Raw genomic sequence first — 19,609 nt, forward strand, 5'->3', positions numbered from 1 at the left:
AGTGGTATGTGAGTGGAGAATCACTGGTCTAGGTCCTTTGGCGTTGCTTCATATGTCGATCTGATGTGCTTTCGATTTCAGTGATATAGTTGACTTTTGCCAAATATGACCGAGGCAACACTTTTATCATACACAGCCCAAGTTGCCACTCAGGATGTCCTTTATCATGAGCTTTTAAGACCTGCATTCTGACAGCTTCTCCCACTTTCAGTTCTTGTAGTTTATTTGTTGACCTGTCATACTGTGATTTTGTCTTTTTATTTTTCTCTCCTTTCTTCCCATACATTCTGTTCATAACTTTTGGCTTCAAGAGTTGTTTTACTGTTGATAATGTTGTCCGTGTTCAGCGTGACATTAATCCCTGTACTGGACTGCTGTGCATTCCTTCTGTAGGAGTATTTCTCCATTCGAGGATCGCTGTGGGCACATCTGTTCCTGACAACACATTTCTTCATGATTGTTTTGGTATTCTTCACAGTTGGCTCTGCCTTGCTGTTGGAATGCGGATGATGAGGGGATGAAGTGTGTTGTATTTCCCACTCATCCATGAAGCACTGAAACTCATCACTGGTGAACTGTGATCCGTTATCATTCATTAATTCATCCAGGATACCAAAGAACCTGAAATGTGAATTGAGGCACATAATCTCATCTGCACTTGTAATTGACTCCATCTCATCTACTTCCCAGAAGTCTGAGTCGTAATCAACTGTGATCAAATGGTCTTTTCCATCCAGTATGAATAGGTCTGTCCCTACTTTCATCCACAGTCTGTCTGGGATTGCATGAGTCTGGAGGGGTTCCTTTGGTTGCTGGGCTTGAAACTTGTTGCAAGCATTGCACTGCCTGATGTTATCTCTTATCTCACGTTGGGCCAGAATGTGACATCTCTAGCCTTCCTCAACTTGGCTTGATTCCTTGGTGGCTTGCATGGATACGTTGCACCATTTCTCTTCTCACCTGCTTATTAACTATGGCTCTTGTATCATTGTCGAGTATGCCATCATGGGTTATAATCTCATCCCTGTGCACCCAACACTCACATATGGTGACTGGTGTGTTGTTGACTGTCTCTGGCCAACCTCTCATCACCACATCTTTAAGTACTTGTAGTGTTTCATCCCTTTCAGTCATTTCTTTCATTTGCTGAAGTCAGCTTGAGCAACAAAGCTGGGTTTATTTCCTCAATTTTTCTCATTGTTTTGCTCTGCTGACTCATGGTGAAGATTTCATAATCTGTGCTATCTTTTGCTTTTCTTCAGTGAGCTGACCTTGATAATATGTCTGTGATGTACATGAGCTTTCCTTGTTTGTATTTCACATTCAGGTTGTAATTCTGTAACTTTAGCAACATCCTTTGCAGGCATTTGGGTGGTGCCAGTGGAGGTTTCCTGAAGATGGTTTGCAGCGGTTTGTGCTCTGTTTCCACAGTGATCTTCTCTTTGCCAAACAAGTTCTGCTTGAAGTGTTCACATGCAAAAATGATTGCCAGACATTTCTGTCTGGGCATAGTTTCTCTCTTTCTCTGTTAATGCCCTTGATGCAAATGTGACTGGTTGAAAGCATTGAATAAGAGTTGCTCCGAGGCCTACTTTTCAGGCATCATAGTATAGCGTCACTTCATCATGTACATCATAGTACTTCCGCATTGGTGCAGTGGTGATCAGGTGCTTGATGCGATTGTAGGCTGACTCTTGTTCTGTGCCCCAAAACCACTTCATTTCCTTCTCCCTCAGCTTTATCAGTGGTTCACATTCTGATGACAGGTTGGGCAATACTTCACAAGATAGTTCACAAAGCTTACGAAGTGCTGAATGCCTTGATATCTGAAGGTCATTCAATCTCTAGTACAGCTTGGACCTTCTCAGGATCTGTACAAGGTCCTTCAGTAGTAAGTACATGGTCAATGTTCTTCACTTCAGCCTTCCTGAGCTGTATCGTGTTCAGCTTCAGATTCACCTGATGTGCTCCCTCTACCAGTCTGATGAAGTTCTTGTCATGATCAGCAATGGCTTCATCCAGTATCTCCACATCCATACACTACGAGATCATGAACTATAGCCTCAACACCTGACAGGTCTTGGACTACTTCATGCTGTCTCCGTTGATACACCTCAGGACCAATGGACCAAATGGCATGTGCAACCATCTGTAGCATCTAAATGGTGTCCAAAAAGTCATCAAGTAACTCCTGCTCTCATCCAACTTTATTGGCTGGTTTCCATCCTTAGCTTTAAGGATCGTGAACACTTTCACTTCAGTGAGCTGGGGTTGGATTTCTTCTATAATTGGCATTGGGTAGTAAGATTTGAGTGCCTGATTGCAGTCTTTAGGGTCTAGGCATAGCCTAAGCTTTCCAGGTTTCCTCACAGCAACCATACTATTGATCCATTCAGTAGGAGTAGTGACCTTCTGCATCACTCCCTTAACCTCTAGCTCTTTGATGTTCTCTTTGAGGCTGGTCTTGGGAGCTGCTGGCACTCTTCGAGGTAGGTGCTGAACTGTCTTGAAACTCACGTCAACCTCCAAATGTTATTTGCCAGTGAGTCCTCCAGTCTGGTGAATACATCCTTGACATCTCTTAGGATTTAATCTCTAGTGGCCAGATTTTTCTGCACCTCTATTACATTGACCTGCTGCGGTACATTGCATGTGACTAGTCGAATACTCTCACTTACTTGTGTGGATAACAAAATAAGGTGACCAGCATCCACCACTTGAAATCTTACCTTGCATTGTGTGCCATTGCAATGTACATACAAATCCAGTTGCCCTCCAGGTTGTATAAGCTCTTGACCAAATGGCCTCAGGTTGACCTTGGATGTTTGCAAGCTGAGATCTCCATTTTTCATCACTTCATGCATGCTTGCAAAATTCATGACACTGCAAGTGGTTCCAGTGTCTATCTGACACTTTATTGGTTGATAGTGAGACTTGTCTGCTGTCTCATCTGCTTGGACAATCCACTTCTGGCCTTGTGTGTTTACACTGTTCACGAGCATCTACTGTGTATAACGATTCATCACTGTCATTGTTGGCTTTCTCTACTGTCTCCATAAACTTCACTACTTGTGACTTCTTAGACCACACATGTCAAACTCAGGCCCACGGGCCAAATTTGGCCTGTGATATAATTATATTTGGCCCGCAAGATCATATTAAATATGTATTAGAGCTGGCCCGCTGGCTGCCACGCCAGTATAGCGCATGCACAGCTAATACTACAAATCCCAGAATGCTTTGCAAATGCGTTGGCGCCGGCCCGTCAGCCCGCTAATCGCCCCCACCTCCTCTCTTTACTTTCATTAGCATCTGCGACCTGTCGCCCAACTCACGTGTAATAAACCCCTTACGAAAAATGGCCAAACAAAAGACAGAAAACAGGACCTTTCAAGACAGGTGGGAGGCAGACTATATGTTCATCATTTTAAAAGACAAACCTGTTTGTCTTGTATGTGGAGCCAGCGTGCCTGTAGTTAAAGAATATAACATACGACGTCACTATGAAACGAAACACCAGGACAGGTATAAGGATCTGAACGAGAAGCAAAAGCTCCAGAAGGTGGAGGAGATGAAAAGAAGTCTGGTTTTACAGCAAACTTTATTTTATATTTTATTTCTCATTTGTTAATGCTTCTTCTGGAAAGAGTTTAACCAAAACTATTATTAAACATTTATTTTAATAAGAAAAAGTTTAACATTACATATGTTGAAAGAAGAGAAAACATGCAGATGTTGTTGAAAATTTTCAATAAATATTTAGTTTGGCCCACGACTTAGTCCAAGTTTTTAATTTTGGCCCTCTGTGAATTTGAGTTTGACACCCCTGACTTAGACAGACAATTTCTGGCAAAAGGATTGTTCTTTTGTCATTTTGCATACTGTGAACCCCATGCTGTGCAGGCTTCTCTCTCTTTCTGATGATGTCCACCACAGTATTTACATTCCGGCCTCGGTCTTTTGTCTCCTTTCTGCAATGAGCTGGCTTTGCTCTGCTGCCTCCCACTGAACTTTGTGATCTTCTTCTGTTTTCCATAATTATTCACTGCATGAACTATCTCTGCCTTGCTCACTGCTCTTAAGTTTCTCTTTTATGACTCCTGCACGTGCCGATTGCTTTCTGCAGTGTACGTTTATCCTCCCTCAACAAACGGGCTCTCACAGCTGGATCTTTGGTGCCTAGCACAATCCTATCCCTCATTAAATCTTCGTTTGGCATTCCAAACTCGCATGACTCAGCTAGTTTTCTCAACACTGTCACACTTTGATCAATGGATTCATTTTTATGCTGATCACGAGTGTTAAATGTGTACCACTCAAATATGCCAATCGTAGCAGGTTCAAAATGTTCCTTCAATTTCTTGAGTATTTCTGCACTTTCCTTTGTTCTTCACTTGTTGCATCTAGCGGAGTGTAAACTCTGTAGCACTCTTTCCCCATGAGAGATAACAAAGTAGCTACTCTAATGTTATCTGGCTTCTTGTCTACCTCAGTTGCTATTTCATAATTCCCATTACTGGAACTGAAACATTTCCAATTTCTTCTCCAATCCCTTTCATTTCCATCAGTGTTGGTACTGGAAAATGTGCAGATGTCGTGGGTTATCAATCAGTACTCCATTCTCTACAGAAATCTGCAAGTATCTATCAAAACTAAAGCACTAGTGTATTTTTCTGACAAAAGAAATCGATCTGGTTCTCGTGTTTGCAAGTGTGAGCACACATGGGTAATAAAAGGCTTCAGTGGCTACTTACTCATTACGCTAAGTCCACTCGTCCACTTAGCAGGTCACTTTTATCATTGGGGTTTGGTGTGGAGTAGGTGGACTTTCTTATGGGGTTGGTCTTATTGCCACTCATATGCCTCCAGAGCAGGACTGGTCTTGATGACGTCAACCAGGTTGCTAACATCATCCCCAATGTGGACTTCCTGGGGAAGGAAAACATTTGTTCATGTGGTGTGTTGTTAGTGGCTGTACACAGGAGGGATCTAATCATATGGACCACCTCAGGGAGGACCTCCTGATAATGGGAGGCCAGTAGGCCTCTTGATTTCAAGGCTAGGAGGTCTGCCTTCCAAATATTGCTTTTCCCTCGGTGGCTATGCCTCGCGGCAAAAGGTACTGATGCAGCTCATTGCTCATGAAGGAGGACCCCCCATCACTGTGGATGTAGCTCTGGTACCCGAATAGGGTAAAGATGCTGGTCATGTCCAGGAAGGGGATGGCAAAGGGTAATCGGGAGTATTCATCACCGATGTTGAGTAAGTACAGGTTTCAGTTGAAGGAGGGCAGGGGACCCTTGAAATTCATGCTCAGGCATTCAAAGGGGTATGTGTGACTTGTCGGGCTTGTAGGAGCGTGGCTTGCACTCAGTGCAGATCTGGCCGTTTCTGGTCGGCGCCCTGACTTCATCATTGGAATAGGGATGGTATGTAGCTTTGATGAAGTGAAAAACGGCTGGTGACTCCGGGTTGACAGAGGTTATCATGGAGTGCTTGGAGTCAATCAAACTGCAAAGTGGTGGATGGGATAGGGCATCTGAAGGTTCGTTAAGCTTCCCAGGCTGGTAAAAGATGTCATAGTTATAGGTAGAGTGTTCTATTCTCCACCTCAGAATCTTAATCATTTTTGATTTGATTTCTGTTGCTTAATTATTAAACATAAAATGACTGCATGTTGGTCATTCAACAGGGTAAATTATTTGCCAGCCAGATAGTGCCTCTAGTGTTACACTGCCTCAGTGATTGCCTGGGCCTCTTTCTCAATAGAGGAATGCTGGAGTTCAGGGCTATGGAGGGTGCAGGAGAAAAATGCCATGGGTCTGCCCACTTGGTTAAGGGTGGCGGCTAGGGCAAAGTCAGAGGCATTGCTCTCCAACTGGAATGCATGCATCGTGGTCTTGGCGATGTCGCCTTTGATGTGGGTGAAGGCTGCCCGAGCTTCCCCTGACAGGGGGAAGGAGGTGGGCTACACCAGGGGCCGAACCTTGACAGCGTGATTGGCGACCCACTGGGCATAGTATAACAAGAAGCCTAGGTACCTCTTCAGGGCCATTTGACTGTGAGGGAGTGGGAGCTCCATCAGGGGGTTCATGTAGTTGGGGTCAGGACGTCGTGTTCCACGACACATCCGAGGATGTGCAGAACACATTTGTTTTTATTATCAAAGAGGTTGAATGCCTTGGCCACTTGGAGGAAATTTTCTCAGTTCAATGAACCCCTCAGCCAGAAGCTGATGCATCCCTGACCTAATGAATGCCGTGTCCCCAGTTCAGTATCGCCTGCTCTTGGTAGTGATGGGGGGAGATTGGCAAACAGGAGATTGGCAAATACACAGTGCTGCTAGGGAGAGGGGAGGGTCTGGATTATAGATTTTGGCATAGTAACCCTTCTTCCCGCATCCTGAGCCCACACTGCTTCCTTGGTTGGGCAGCACTTCTGAGGATGCTTCATTTGGCTGCAGAAATGGCACTTTGGGTGCTCAGCAGCTGCGGTGGTGGCAATGGAGTTGGGGTGCCCCCGTGTGGAGGTGGCCTGCGACCCCGCGTCCCAAGATGGTGGTGCTCGCATTCCACATGAGCCGGTCACGTTGTCGGAGGAAAACGAGTCTGTTCTGGAGAGCTATAATCCAACGTTTTGGAAACCTCGAAGGCTCTGTGGAACGCCAGTTCATCCAGTTCCAGCAGCTGCTGTGGGTATAGTCTAATCAGATCCATCCTAAATGAGCTAATTTGTGTAAACCTCAGCAGTAGCGTCCTGTAGCCACACAAGTTCGCACAGGACCCAAAAGTATTCCTTGAGGAGCTCACCAGGTTGTTGCTTGCGAGTGGCCAGTAGATGTCTGGCATAGACCGCATTTGTCCTGGGCCTGTACTGGTTTTGGAGCTTGTTCATGGCCTCCTCATAAGTTACATAGAAACATAGAAACATAGAAGATAGGAGCAGGAGTAGGTCATTCGACCCTTCGAGCCTGCTCCGTCATTCAACGAGATCATGGCTGATCTTAAAGTTCAGTACCCCGTCCCCGCCTTCTCTCCGTAACCTTTAATACCCTTATACTGAAGAAATATATCTAATTCCCTCTTAAATATATTTAATGAACCTGCCTCTACTGCCCTCTGTGGCAATGAATTCCATAGATTCACCACCCTCTGGGTCAAGAAATTCCTCCTCATCTCGGTCCTAAATGGTTTGCCTATTATCCTCAAACCATGGCCCCGGGTTCTGGATTTTCCCATCATTGGAAACATCCCATCTGCATCCATTCTGTCCAGTCCTGCCAGAATTTTATAGGTCTCTATGAGATCCCCTCTCAATCTTCTAAACTCCAGGGAGAACAATCCCAATTTGCGCAATCTTTCCTCACAAGTCATTCCTGCCATTCCAGGCATCAGCCTGGTGAATCGCCTCTGCACTCCCTCCATTGCAAGAACAAGTTGTGTGGCCCCTGATTATTGTGTAGGCACAGTGGCCTACCTGTGATCGTAGAAGGCATAGCTTCTTGTCGTCGTAACCCCTGAAGTGAGCAGAGGTGTGCAGAGGAGCCAGAGCTTGAATCGGTCTGGGGCTTCGTGTAACTGTGGATCAATGTCTAGCTTGTCCAGCCACAGCAACTTATCCATTGCAGTAAAAAACTTTATGGTAATAAAATTGATGCACTATCAATAACACCAAAAGACTGGAGTTACTAGATGACAGGTTTTTAGTACCTGTTGCTGGCACAATTCCAGGATTCATACTGATGGAGGGACTCGGGCGTAATCACCTTTATTGGGGAATTCCAGGTGGTGGAGTTATAGGGAGGAGGTGGGCATAAAGCTATGACCCCTCATATTTATCTCCCCCAGTCTAAGTGGAAAGAGCCTACTCGCATCCACTCTGTCTATGCTTCTCATCACCATGTAAACCTCTATCACATCTCCCCTCATTTTTCTTCGCTCCAAAGAATAAAGTCCTAACCTGTTTAATCTTTCCCTTTAACTCAACTCCTGTAGACCTGGCAACATCCTAGTAAATCTCCTCTCCACTCTTTCAATCTTATTGATATCCTTCCTGTAGTTCAGCAACCAGAAATGCACAAAATATTCCAAATTTGGCTTCACCAATGTCTTAAACAACTTCAACATAACATCCCAACTCCTATACTCAATACTAAAAGTTTTCTTTATAATCCTGTCCACCTGTGACACCACCTTCAGGGAACAACGTATCTATATTCCCAGATCTCTTTGCTCCTCCACACTCCTCAGTGCCGTATCATTTACTGCGTATGTCCTACCTTGGTTTGCTTTTCCAAAATGCATGTCCTCATACTTGTCTGCATTAAACTCCATCTATCATTTATTTGGTCCATTCTCCCAATTGGTGCAGATCCCTCTGCAAGCTTTGAAAATCCTCCTCACTGTCCACAAACAACAATGGTCTCAACACAGATCCCTGAGGCACACCACTAGTCACAGGCCTCCAGTCTGAGAAGCAATCATCCACTATCTCTCTGGCTTCTCCCATTCAGCCAATTTCAAATCAAGTTTGCAATCTCCCCATCGATACCTGGTGTCTGAACCTTCTGAACTAACCTCCCGTGTGGTATTAAAATCCATGTAGACAATCCATACCCTTTCCTTCATCTACCTGCTCAAAAAATTCTACAAGATTCATTAAACTCGGCCTATCACACGAGTTGACTGTCCTTAATCAGCCCATGGCTTTCAAAATGCCTATATATCTTATTTCTCAGAACTCCTTTCAATAATTTACCCACTACTGACATCAGACTCACCAAGATATAATTACCTGGTTTATTTTTGGAGTCTCTTTTTGAAAAATTGTTCAACTCTGTGGCTAATATATCTGCCAGGGCCCCCCTGCAATTTCAACACTAGTCCCCCTCAAGTTCCAAGGGAATATTATATCCAGCCTGGGGGATTTATCTACTTTTATTCGCTGTAAGGGAGCAAGCACCTCCTCCTCCTTAATCTCCATATGTTTCATGTCACTACTGCCTGTTTCCCTTCCTTTCTTGTACCAGCTTCCTGAGCAAATACTGATGCAAAAAAAAAATCTTTAAGATCCACACATAGTTGACCACTTTGATCCTCTAGGGGACCAATTTTGACCCTTACTATCCTTTTACACTTAATATACTTGAAGAAAGCCTTTTGGGTTTGCCTTCACATTATCTGCCAATGCAAACTCATGTCTTCCTTTTGCCTTACTGATTCCTTCTTGAGTATTTTCTTACAGTTTCTTACTCTTCTAGTACCTCATTTGCTCCTTGATGCCTATATCTGCTCTACACATTCCTCTTCTTCTTAACCAGATCATTAATATCCCATGAAAACTAAGGTTCCCTGAGCCTATTAACTTTGCCTTTAATCCGAACAGGAACATGCAAACTCTGCACTCTCAAATTTTGCCTTTGATGGGCTCCACTTACTGAACACTCTTTGCCTGAAAACAACATATCTCAATCCACTCTTCCTAGATTCTTTCTCATTTCCACAAAATTTGCCTTCCTCCAATTTCGAATCCCAACATGAGGACCAGACTTATCCTTTTCCATAAATAATTTGAAACAATTACATTATGGTCACTGGACCCAAAATGTTCACCTACACATACTTCTGTCAGCTGACCTGTCTGGTTCCTTAATAGGAGATCAAGTATTGCATCCTCTCTCATTGGTACCTCTATATATTGATTTAGAAAAATTTCCTGAACACATTTTACAAACTCCAACCCATCCAGCCCTTTTACAGTAAGGGAGTCCCAGTCAATACGTGGAAATTTAAAATCTACTATCACAACTTTTTGTTTCTTACATTGGTCTGCTATCTCTCCTCCAATTCTCTCTGACTATTGGGCGGTCTATAATACAAACCTCTCAGTTTGGTCACACCTTTCCCGTTTCTCAACTCCACCCATATGGCCTCTGTAGCAAACCCTCCTGGCTATCCTGACTTCTCATAGATGAGATATTTTCCTTGACTAGCAATGCCATTCCTCGCCTTTCATCCCTCCCCCTTTATCATGTCTGAAACAAGGGAACCCCAGAATACTAAGCTACCAGTCCTGCCCCTCCTGTAATCAAGTCTCACTAATACCAATAATACCATAATCCCCCATGTCAATCTACGCCCTAAGCTTGTCAGCCTTTCTCACAATACTCCTTGCATTAAAATAAATACTCCTGAGAAAATTTCTATCATGTACAAACCTTTGAATTCTGTCTGTATATGCAGGCCTTGCATGACCTTTATCCTCCTCTTTCTCACTAACTGCTCTAATATTCTGCATTAAAATAAATACTCCTGAGAAAATTTCTATCATGTACAAACCTTTGAATTCTGTCTGTATATGCAGGCCTTGCATGACCTTTATCCTCCTCTTTCTCACTAACTGCTCTAATATTCTGGTTCCCCTCCCCATGCAAATCTATTTAAAATCCATTAGGGCTAGATAAACAAACCTACCCACAAGGGCATTAATCCCTTTCCAGTCCAAATGCAATCTATCCCATCAGTACAAATCCCACCTTCCCTGGAATGGAACCCAGTGATCTAGAAACCCAAAGCCCTCCCAACTACACTATGTCCTCAGCCACGTGTAAAGCTGCCTTCTCCTCCTATTTTTAACTTCTCCAGTATGTGGCACGGGAAGCAGTCCTGAGATCACTACCCTGAAGATCCTCTTCTTCAACCTAGTGCCTTATTCCCTGAACTCACCTTGCAGGACCTCTTCAGCTTCCTACCTGTGCCACTGGTCCCTACATGGACCACAACACCTGGCTGATCACCCTCCCATCAAGAATGTCGTGAACTTGATCTGAGATATCCCAGACCCTGGCACCAGGGAGACAATATACGATCCAGGATTCACGATCTCCTCCACAGAACCTCTCATCTTTCTTCCTAACTATGGAATCCTCTATCAATACAGCCTGCTTTTTTTTCCTCCTTCCTTTCTTAGCCTCTGTGCCAGAGACCTGATTGCCATTGGCTTGTAGCCAGTAGGCCATCTCCCTCAACAGTGTCCTTGTTTTTCAGGGGGATGCCCACTGGGAGAAAAATGGTGAGAAATGGGTGACTGCAAATGGGCAGCAATTTAAATTACCTGAATTTATTTTCCAGTAATTTCAATGGGTGTGAGGGTTGGGTGGGATGTAAAGCCTTTCTCCATTCTTGCATTTCATGAAAAATTAATAATTCCCACAAGTGCCAGTGAAGGTCCACAATGTGGCCCTTCATAAACACCTCAGAAAGGTGAAAAAATACTTCACTGTGATCACATTACCTTCCATTATGTTCTGTGTGTGTGTGCGTGCTTGTGTGTTTATGTCTTAAAAAAGAATATTCAATCTTATGTTCCTGGAATGATTTCAGCCATCTTGAGCAAATCTGGAGAATTGCCCAAGTACTGTATATTTTTGGAGTAGCAGCAGATGAGAATGTACCCATAGCGAAGAGTGTAAAATCCTTGAATTCTTCTCCTATGGCATGGTTGTGTCCTCAGGAAACACAATGGCAATGAGTTTCCCAACAATGTTAAAAATTCCTAAAATTCGTCATTAGAGTCCTTTTTAATTTATAAAACCACAATGCTGCTGTTTGAGTGACTGATTTAGGTCACTGGTGGCTTCATTGGTAACGATAATAGAATAAGGTTTGCTCATGCTAAGGCTATATTCATTTTGGTCTTAAAATAAAGAGAAATCATTTGACTAAAGTTGACACTTGGTTTATAATGTTGTTTATTTTATTTGCTTATGTCATTGTACATTGGGATGCTTTTCTATGTCAAAGAGCTATTAATAGATAAAGTATTTAACTGATTACTGTATCATTATTCAATTGTGCATTAATTAGATGTCCTGTGTGCCTATGCATATCTTAATCAAAAGTGTGTAATTGTCTTGCCCACTTATAAAAGTGAGAAAGATTTGCAGATTGACCTCAGATTAAAAATAAAAATGTCATGTGTGTCAAAGTTCGCCAATTACATCAAGAAAGTTCAAATTGATCTTAAATTTGTAATTTACAGCAGATTAAGAGTTACTGATACTTAAAATGAATCCAAATTACACATTTAAGCTATTTCTTAAGGATAGATAGCCTATTATTTTTCATTTAATTTGGTTACATAGTAAGATGTTAGTATCTGGCCAAAAGTTTCATGTTTTTTATGATCTTAATTATCAAGAAATGTGTTAGTCGTTATTATTCTAACTGAGTTTAAAAGCTACTAATGTAAAATGAATATGATGGTGAATCAGGAAGTCACATTTAATCATCCAAATAATTAAGGCTATCAGTTCTGCAGTCGAAAATAAGAAAAAAATGTGACGTGTTCAACAGAGGAGATCTGGTGGTTGGCGTTACTGCTCAACTGTTGAAAATGAGATCACTATTGCAATAAAATTATTTCAGAAGTCCTTTCATCAGATATTTATTCTCCTTTCAACAAGTCGATAAACATTATGAAATGATTTCACAATAATGGCTTTCATTTCTTGCAGTTGGTGGGAATGCCATATTTACATGAGGTACTGAAGCAAGTTGTTAACCGTATTTTTGATGAGAAGAAATATATTGAACTGGATCCTTGTAAGATCGACCTTAACAAAATAAGGTACAGCTCAGTTATACCTGTGTGTCTTTCATTTCTTTATTTTCTTTGATTTTGTTCTTAATCATATTTTTTAAGTGAGTTTGGAGAAGGCTAGTTCACAGAAAAGGACAAGATTATGGGTGATGGAAATGAAGCAGAAAATGCTGGAATCTACAAGTTGGGCATCAACGTCTCAGGTACAGGTTTGTAAGATAAGTGGAACTTTATGGAGACTGGGCCTAAGTGGAGGAAGTGATTTGCTTGCAGAAAAACCAACAAAGTATTACAAACAAAATGCTTTTGGCATATTGGCCATATATCAAATGATTGAGTACAGGATTTGGAATGTTGTTGTAAAGATGTATAAGACATTGGTGAGGCCAAACTTGGAGCAGTTTTAGTCACCTAACTACAGGAAAAATATCAATAAGGTTGAAAGAGTGCAGAGAAGATTTACTAGGATGTTGCCCAGACTTCAGGAAAAGGTTAAATAAGTTGGAACTTTATTCCCTGGAGCATAGAAGAATGAGGGGAGATTTGAAAGAGGTCTTTAAAATTATGAGGGGCATAGACAGAGTAAATGTAGGTAGGCTTTTTTTACTGAAGATAGTTGAGATACAAACTAGAGGACATGGGTGAAAGGGGAAGAGTTTAGGGGGAGCTTCTTCATACAGAGAGGGGTGGGAGGGTGGAATGAACTGCCAGCTGAAGTGGTGAATGCAGGGTCAATTTTAATATTTAAGAAGAATTTGGACAGATACATGGGTGGGAGAGATATGGAGGGTTATGGGCTGGGTGCAAGCCAGTGGGACTAGGCAGAAAAATGGTTTGGCACAGACTAAAAAGGCTGTAGCTTTTATTAGGGTCACACAGTAGTCTTCGAAAGGGTTCTGGATTTAGCTGGGAAACTAAGGTTGTTTGTGAACAGATGGAGGGGGGGGGCAGCCATCAATACAACACATTTCTAGTGAATCCCAGTTCACTGCATGCACCCCTTCCTGCAGTATGTAGTTGAAAAATGTAGTTATTTACAAATTTACAGACTTAAGCAGTCCAGGGATCTGGAGATCCTGGTGGTGCGCATTAGTACTGGGGGGCCTTGGACTCCTTGGGACTTCTGGTTCCCTTGTGGGGGAAGAGTGGCAGGCTGGGTCTGCAGCTCGATGGTGGAGGGGAATGCACCTTCCTCCTGAACCAAATTCCCTGAGGCCCTGACTGTGGGTGGTGAGAATGAGCTCCATGGCTCACAGGGCACTTGAGGCAATGGACCCTCTGTTCCAGTGGGTGCCAGGTACCTGATGGAGATGGTGTCCTCCCTGCCATCCGAGTACTCCACATAGGCGTACATGGGATTGGTGTGGAGCAGTTTCATCCTTTCCACCAGGGGTCGGTCTTGCTTCTCCTCACATGCTTCCTGAGAAGGACTGGACCAGGTTGGGAGTGTAGTTCCCGATGCTGACCTTCATTTGAAATTGAATAGGAGCTCATGGGGAATAGCGTTGGTCACAGTACATAGTAGCGACCGGATGGAATGGAGCACCATAGGAAGGATTTCCTGCCAGCATGAGTCTTAAAGGCCTTTTGACTACAGGGTCAGTTTGACAGCCTTCCAGATCATGGCATTCTCCTTTTCAACATGCCCATTCCTCTGGGGGTTGTAGCTATTAGTCCTGCTGGATGAGATGCCCCTCGCCAGCAGGGGCTGACATAGCTCGTCACTCATAAAAGATGAGCCCCGGTCGCTATGAGTATAGCCGGGATACTCAAACAGGTGAAAATGGAATCTAGGGCCTTTATGACTGATGACGTGTCTGGACGTGGAAGGGCAAACGGGAAGTGGGAGTACTCGTCAGTGATAGAGAGGAAGAAAGTTTTCCCGTTCGTGGAGGGGAGAGGTCCCTTAAAATCAACCCTGAGCCTTGACAAAATGAGCCATGTGGTTAGCCCCTGGATGGCAGAGCTCATTATACAGAGACCGCAGTTGGCCAGTGTGTGCAGAGGCACAGCTTCCTCTGGATAAGGCATCTGGAGGATTATTAAGAACTCCTGACTGATAGCCAATGTCATAATTGTAGGTGGAGAGCTCGATCCTCCACCCAGCAATCTTGTCATTTTTGATTTTGCCCCTCTTGACATTATTAAACATGAATGCGACTGAGTGCTGGCCAGTGAAGAGCGTAAATTTCCTACCAGCCAGGGAGTGTCTCCAGTGCTTTACAGCTTCTACAGTGGCTTGAGCCTCCTTTTCCACCAATGTGTTCCGGAGCTCGTGGCCTTGTAATATCCAAGAAAAAAAAATGCAACCAGCCTGCCCGCCTGGTTGAGGGTCGCGACCAGGGCTATGTCCGAAGTATCGCTTTCCACTTGGAAAGGTACATTCTCGTCCATTGCGTGCATGGTGGCTTTTGCAATGTGAGTCCGGAGATAGTTAAAAGCTATTTGGGTTTCAGCTGAGAGGGGGACTTTAGTGGCTTTTCAGAGAGCACGAACCATATCAATGTATTGAGGGATCCACTGGGTGTAATATGAGAAAATCCCTAGCTATCTCCTCAAAGCCGTTGTGGTCCTAGGAACAGTGAGCTCTGACAGGGGGCGCATCCTATCAGGATCAGAGCCAATTATGTCATTCTCCACCACGTAGCCAAGGATAGCCAGATGTTTAGTCCTAAACACGCACTTATTAGAGTCATACGTGAGGTTTGGGGCTTTCGCCACGTGGAGAAATCTCTAGAGGTTGGTGTCATGGTCTTCCAAGGAATGGCCACAGATGGTGACATTATCAAGGTAGGGGAAGGTAGCCTTCAACCCATACTCATCCACTATTCTGTCCATCTGCCTCTGGAAGATAGAAACCCCATTAGTGATACTGAAAGGGACCCTCTGGAATTAATAGAGATGACCATTAGCCTCAAATGCTGTATGGATGGTCCTCGGAATGAATTGGCAGCTGGTGATAACACTCAGGCCCTGAATTCCTGCCCCTAGAACCTGCCACAGCCCTCGGATCTTTTCTTGCTGTCAAGGGCTTGTGAATATATATATATATTTATAAGTATCCCTGACATTTAAAGGTTGATTAAATAGATTTAAATCATAAAAATAAATAATATTTAATTTTAGAGAAACATTGAAAAAAAAATTGTGTGCAAATGTTTAGAAATTGAAATAAAGCTATGGTATGGAGCCTTGGTCAAATAGACCCAATACTGCACAATATCATTCACCATGTCTGAAATTTGAGGCGGGGGTATGTGTCCAGGAGTGTGTACCAATTAATAGTTTGACCATAATCAATTACTAGGCTGGACTTGTTTTGCCCTTTTACCACTACCACTTGCGCTCTCCATGGGCTGGTGTTAGGTTCAATGATATCTTTGTCGAGCAGACGTTGTATCTCAGACTTTATGAACTCTCGGTCTGCTGTGTTGTACCTCCTGCTCTTGGTGGCAATTGGTTTCTAGTCTGAGGACCGATTCGGGAAGAGAGGTGGAGGGGTCAATATTCAGTGTGGAGAGGCTGCATGTAGGTTCTGATTTTAGGGGCCCTCTGTTCCAAACCGTTATAGGGGGGGAGAGGAACAGAATACTCCAAGGTCACGCTTTTAAGGTGACACAGGAAGTCCAGGCTCAACAACACCGGATCACACAATTAATCAAGTATATATTGGCGAAATTTACAGAACTCCCCTCCCCCCCTTAAAATGACAGATGTACTATACAATGTTGTTGAATACGTGTAGAATGTGAATGAGATTCAAGGAATATGCGATAATTGGTAGGATTCATCTTTAGGTTGTATTCCTGCACAGTTCGTGAGTCTATGAAGCTTTCAGTAGAGCCTGTATCGATTAGGCATTTAGAGGAATGTCCGTTTACCTTCAAAGTCACTATGGAGATGCTGAGCTGGTGAGGTCTGTCCTGATCTTGGATCATTGAGGGTAGGACTCCGGAGACTCCATACACCTCACTCGAATGGCCCCCACTCCCCACTGGATTGGCCTGTGTGGGTAAGATGGTGTGGACCTTATGGCATAGCACGATAGCCACCCTCCTTTCTCCTTTGACAATGATAGCATGAGTTTGAATTTGTGTCATTGGAAAGAGCTTTTTTGCCCCATTTCCTCATTGTCACTGCCACCCTCCATTGGCGTGTAGCATGGCAAGTGGGCTCGGGTGAATTTGGGACAGATGCTTGGGGCCAGCTAGTTATTCATGGATGGATGGCCAACTATGATAATGGTTTCTTTAATTGCAGCAGATAATATTCTGCTTCAGTATAACTTCTTGACCTGTTTGACTTCCAGGGGAAGCCTTACTTTTGGATCAAAGCCCATTCAGATTATTTCCATTCTCTTGTGAATGTCATTAATACTTCGGTAAAACATTGAGAAGAAATGTGTTGTGAGTTTGCTATTTATTTCCAAAAAAAACTCTATTCACAATAAATTATTGATAAAAACACACAGGACGCAATGCTGCTGAACCACCAGAACAAACCTTCTCCAGCCAATCGCACACCTTTTGTAACTGGCATTTACCTGCCAAAACTTTACTCCCTCTCCATCAAGCGCTCCTCCCACTCTTTGTAACCCCCTCTGGTCGTCTACACACCTCCCTGTCTCTGTAACAATTTCTGGTTCCGTATACCCCTCTCTTTCTCTGTCAACCCCTCTGGTCCCCTCCCTGTCTCCGTAACAATCTCTGGTTCCATACACCCCTCCCTTTCTCTGTCAACCTCTCTGGTCCCCTCCCTGTCTCCGTAACAATCTCTGGTTCCATACACCCCTCCCTTTCTCTGTAAACCGCTCTGGTCCCCTCCCTGTCTCCGTAACAATCTCTGGTTCCATACACCCCTCCCTTTCTCTGTCAGCTCCTCTGGTTCCCTATATTCCTCCTTGTCTCTGTAACCTCCAATCAGGTATGCCATCACATCAAATAGTTATTGAGTATGAGTAGGAGGGACATCATCTTTCCATCTCACTAATATAGCCCAGACAGTTGTCTTACTTATTCCAACTTGTTTAAATTATTAAAAAGGCGATTTTCCTTTTTTACATTAGAATCAGATTTATTTTTTATTCCATTTGTAGTATTTGAATACTTAAAGATATTGGAGTGAATAATCTTAGGGCAGTGATCTATTTGAACAATGTATGAACATGCACAGTGCAATTTTTCAATGAAAAAATTTTAATCTTTTCAAGAAACTGCAAAATAGCACAAGGCATGTGGAGGATATATGGAAGGAACCTTCAATAACTAATATCTTTTTATTGATCCGAAAGGAGAATCTCTTTCAAAGGGGGTCATTCAGAAGCCAATGTGCGTGAATGCAGCCAGGAGATGTTAAAGTCTTACCTGACTGATGTGATGGATGCCATTGTGAGTTCAGTGGAGCAATGTCCTTCTGTTATGCGGGTAGTCTTCAAACAACTGCATAAACGAGTGGAAGAGCAATTTCCAGAAGCCGAGAATGAGGTGAGTGCCAGCAAGTGGGTGATGAATCATTCAGGGAGAGCCTGAGCCTGGGTAATTAAACAGCGGGAAAGATCCAGACAATTAAACAACAAAGGGACTGTGATTGTAGGGGGAAAAAAATCCAAAATGCTGGAGGAATTCAGCAGGCCTCGCAGTGTCCATTGGAGGTTAAGATCTATTGCCAACGTTTCGGGCCTGAGCCCTTCTTCAAGGTATGAGCAAAAAGCAGGCAGGCACCTGAATAACGGTTAGTTAATAAGGCGGTGAGGTGACCCTAGTTGGAGAGCAGTCAGAAGGGCATACCACTTCTTCAGCCAGGTGTATGAAAGTCAGCCCATGCTGTAATAAAACAAATTGCAGCAAACAGCAGAACCAATAAAATTTCTTTATTTAACCTTGATCACACTAGCGGGAGTGAGGGGTGATAAAAGAAAAAGTTTAATAACTCATTCTCTACACTCAACCCCACTCAAAAGCATATGGAGCACACATTTCATCTTTATACACCTTTGGGGAGGGGTCTGCAGGAGGCGCTACAAGTTTCACAGTAGTTTCCATAGCTGCTGTTATTACACAACATGTCCCCTTGTGGTGTCTATAGGCAGCTGGGAAGTGTTAAGGTCTCCTTTACTCAAGGTGTATTAAAATTCTTGTGGTGTTAGTTACTATCTCATTATGGCACAGAGAAGATTATGTCTAAGAATGCAATTATATTCCCTCCATCTTACAGGCAGAAACTGTATTTTCTCACCTAGTTCATTTATCCTTTGCTAAGCATATTCCTTAAACTTATTCTTTCATGGGCGTTGATTCTATAATCACTTGACATAATTTCTGATTAATTTGATCTAAAATTTAAAAAAAACCTTTGGTTGAAACATGAACTTGGATTACTGATTGCAGTGAGTTAATTTGATGCAAAGCAAACCTTCCCCTTACGAGAGTAAAACATGAAAGTGTGCAGACATTGTGATTGTAGGGGGAAAAAAAATCCAAAATGCTGGAGGAACTCAGCAGGTCTCGCAGCATCCATTGGAGGTAAGATCTATAACCAATGTTTCGGGCCTGAGCCCTTCTTCAAGGTATGAGCAAAAAACAGGTAGGCACCTGAATAAAAAGGCTGGGGAGAAGGGAAGAAAGGTCAGCGATAGGAGGAGCACAGGTGAATAGACAATAATTGAAAAAGAAAGGTGAGAAAGGGGAGGTTGTTTGAATGCAGAGCTGGAGGTAAAGGGAAAGAGAGAGAGAGGTAAACAGAGCTAGAAGAAAGGAGAAGTAGGGATGGGGTAAGGGAAGACAGGAAGGGGGTAACACAAACCAGAGATGTCAATGTTAATGACATCCAGTTGAAGGGTGCCCAGATGGAATATGAGGCGCTGTTCCTCCAATTTGTGGGTGGCCTCAGTAGGCATGTGACCACGGACAGAGATGTTGGCCAGGGATGGGGCAGTGAATTGAAATGGATTGCCACTGCAAGATCTGTGCTATTGTGGTAAACAGACCTAAGATGCTGATAGAAGTGATCG

At 43.3% G+C, this 19,609-nt stretch overlaps 1 protein-coding gene across 1 annotated transcript in view; it reads left to right on the forward strand.

Annotated features, from left to right (window-relative positions):
* LOC138761191 (rasGAP-activating-like protein 1) overlaps positions 1 to 19,609 on the forward strand; it is a 325,463-nt gene that overhangs the window by 209,029 nt on the left and 96,825 nt on the right. The window contains exons 13-14 of the mRNA XM_069932922.1: positions 12,515 to 12,627; positions 17,891 to 18,083. Of these exons, the coding sequence (XP_069789023.1) occupies positions 12,515 to 12,627; positions 17,891 to 18,083 (306 nt within the window). The remainder of the gene's footprint in view (positions 1 to 12,514; positions 12,628 to 17,890; positions 18,084 to 19,609) is intronic.

The sequence above is a fragment of the Narcine bancroftii genome, chromosome 4, assembly GCF_036971445.1.
Source record: "Narcine bancroftii isolate sNarBan1 chromosome 4, sNarBan1.hap1, whole genome shotgun sequence".
NCBI classification, from domain to species: domain Eukaryota; kingdom Metazoa; phylum Chordata; class Chondrichthyes; order Torpediniformes; family Narcinidae; genus Narcine; species Narcine bancroftii.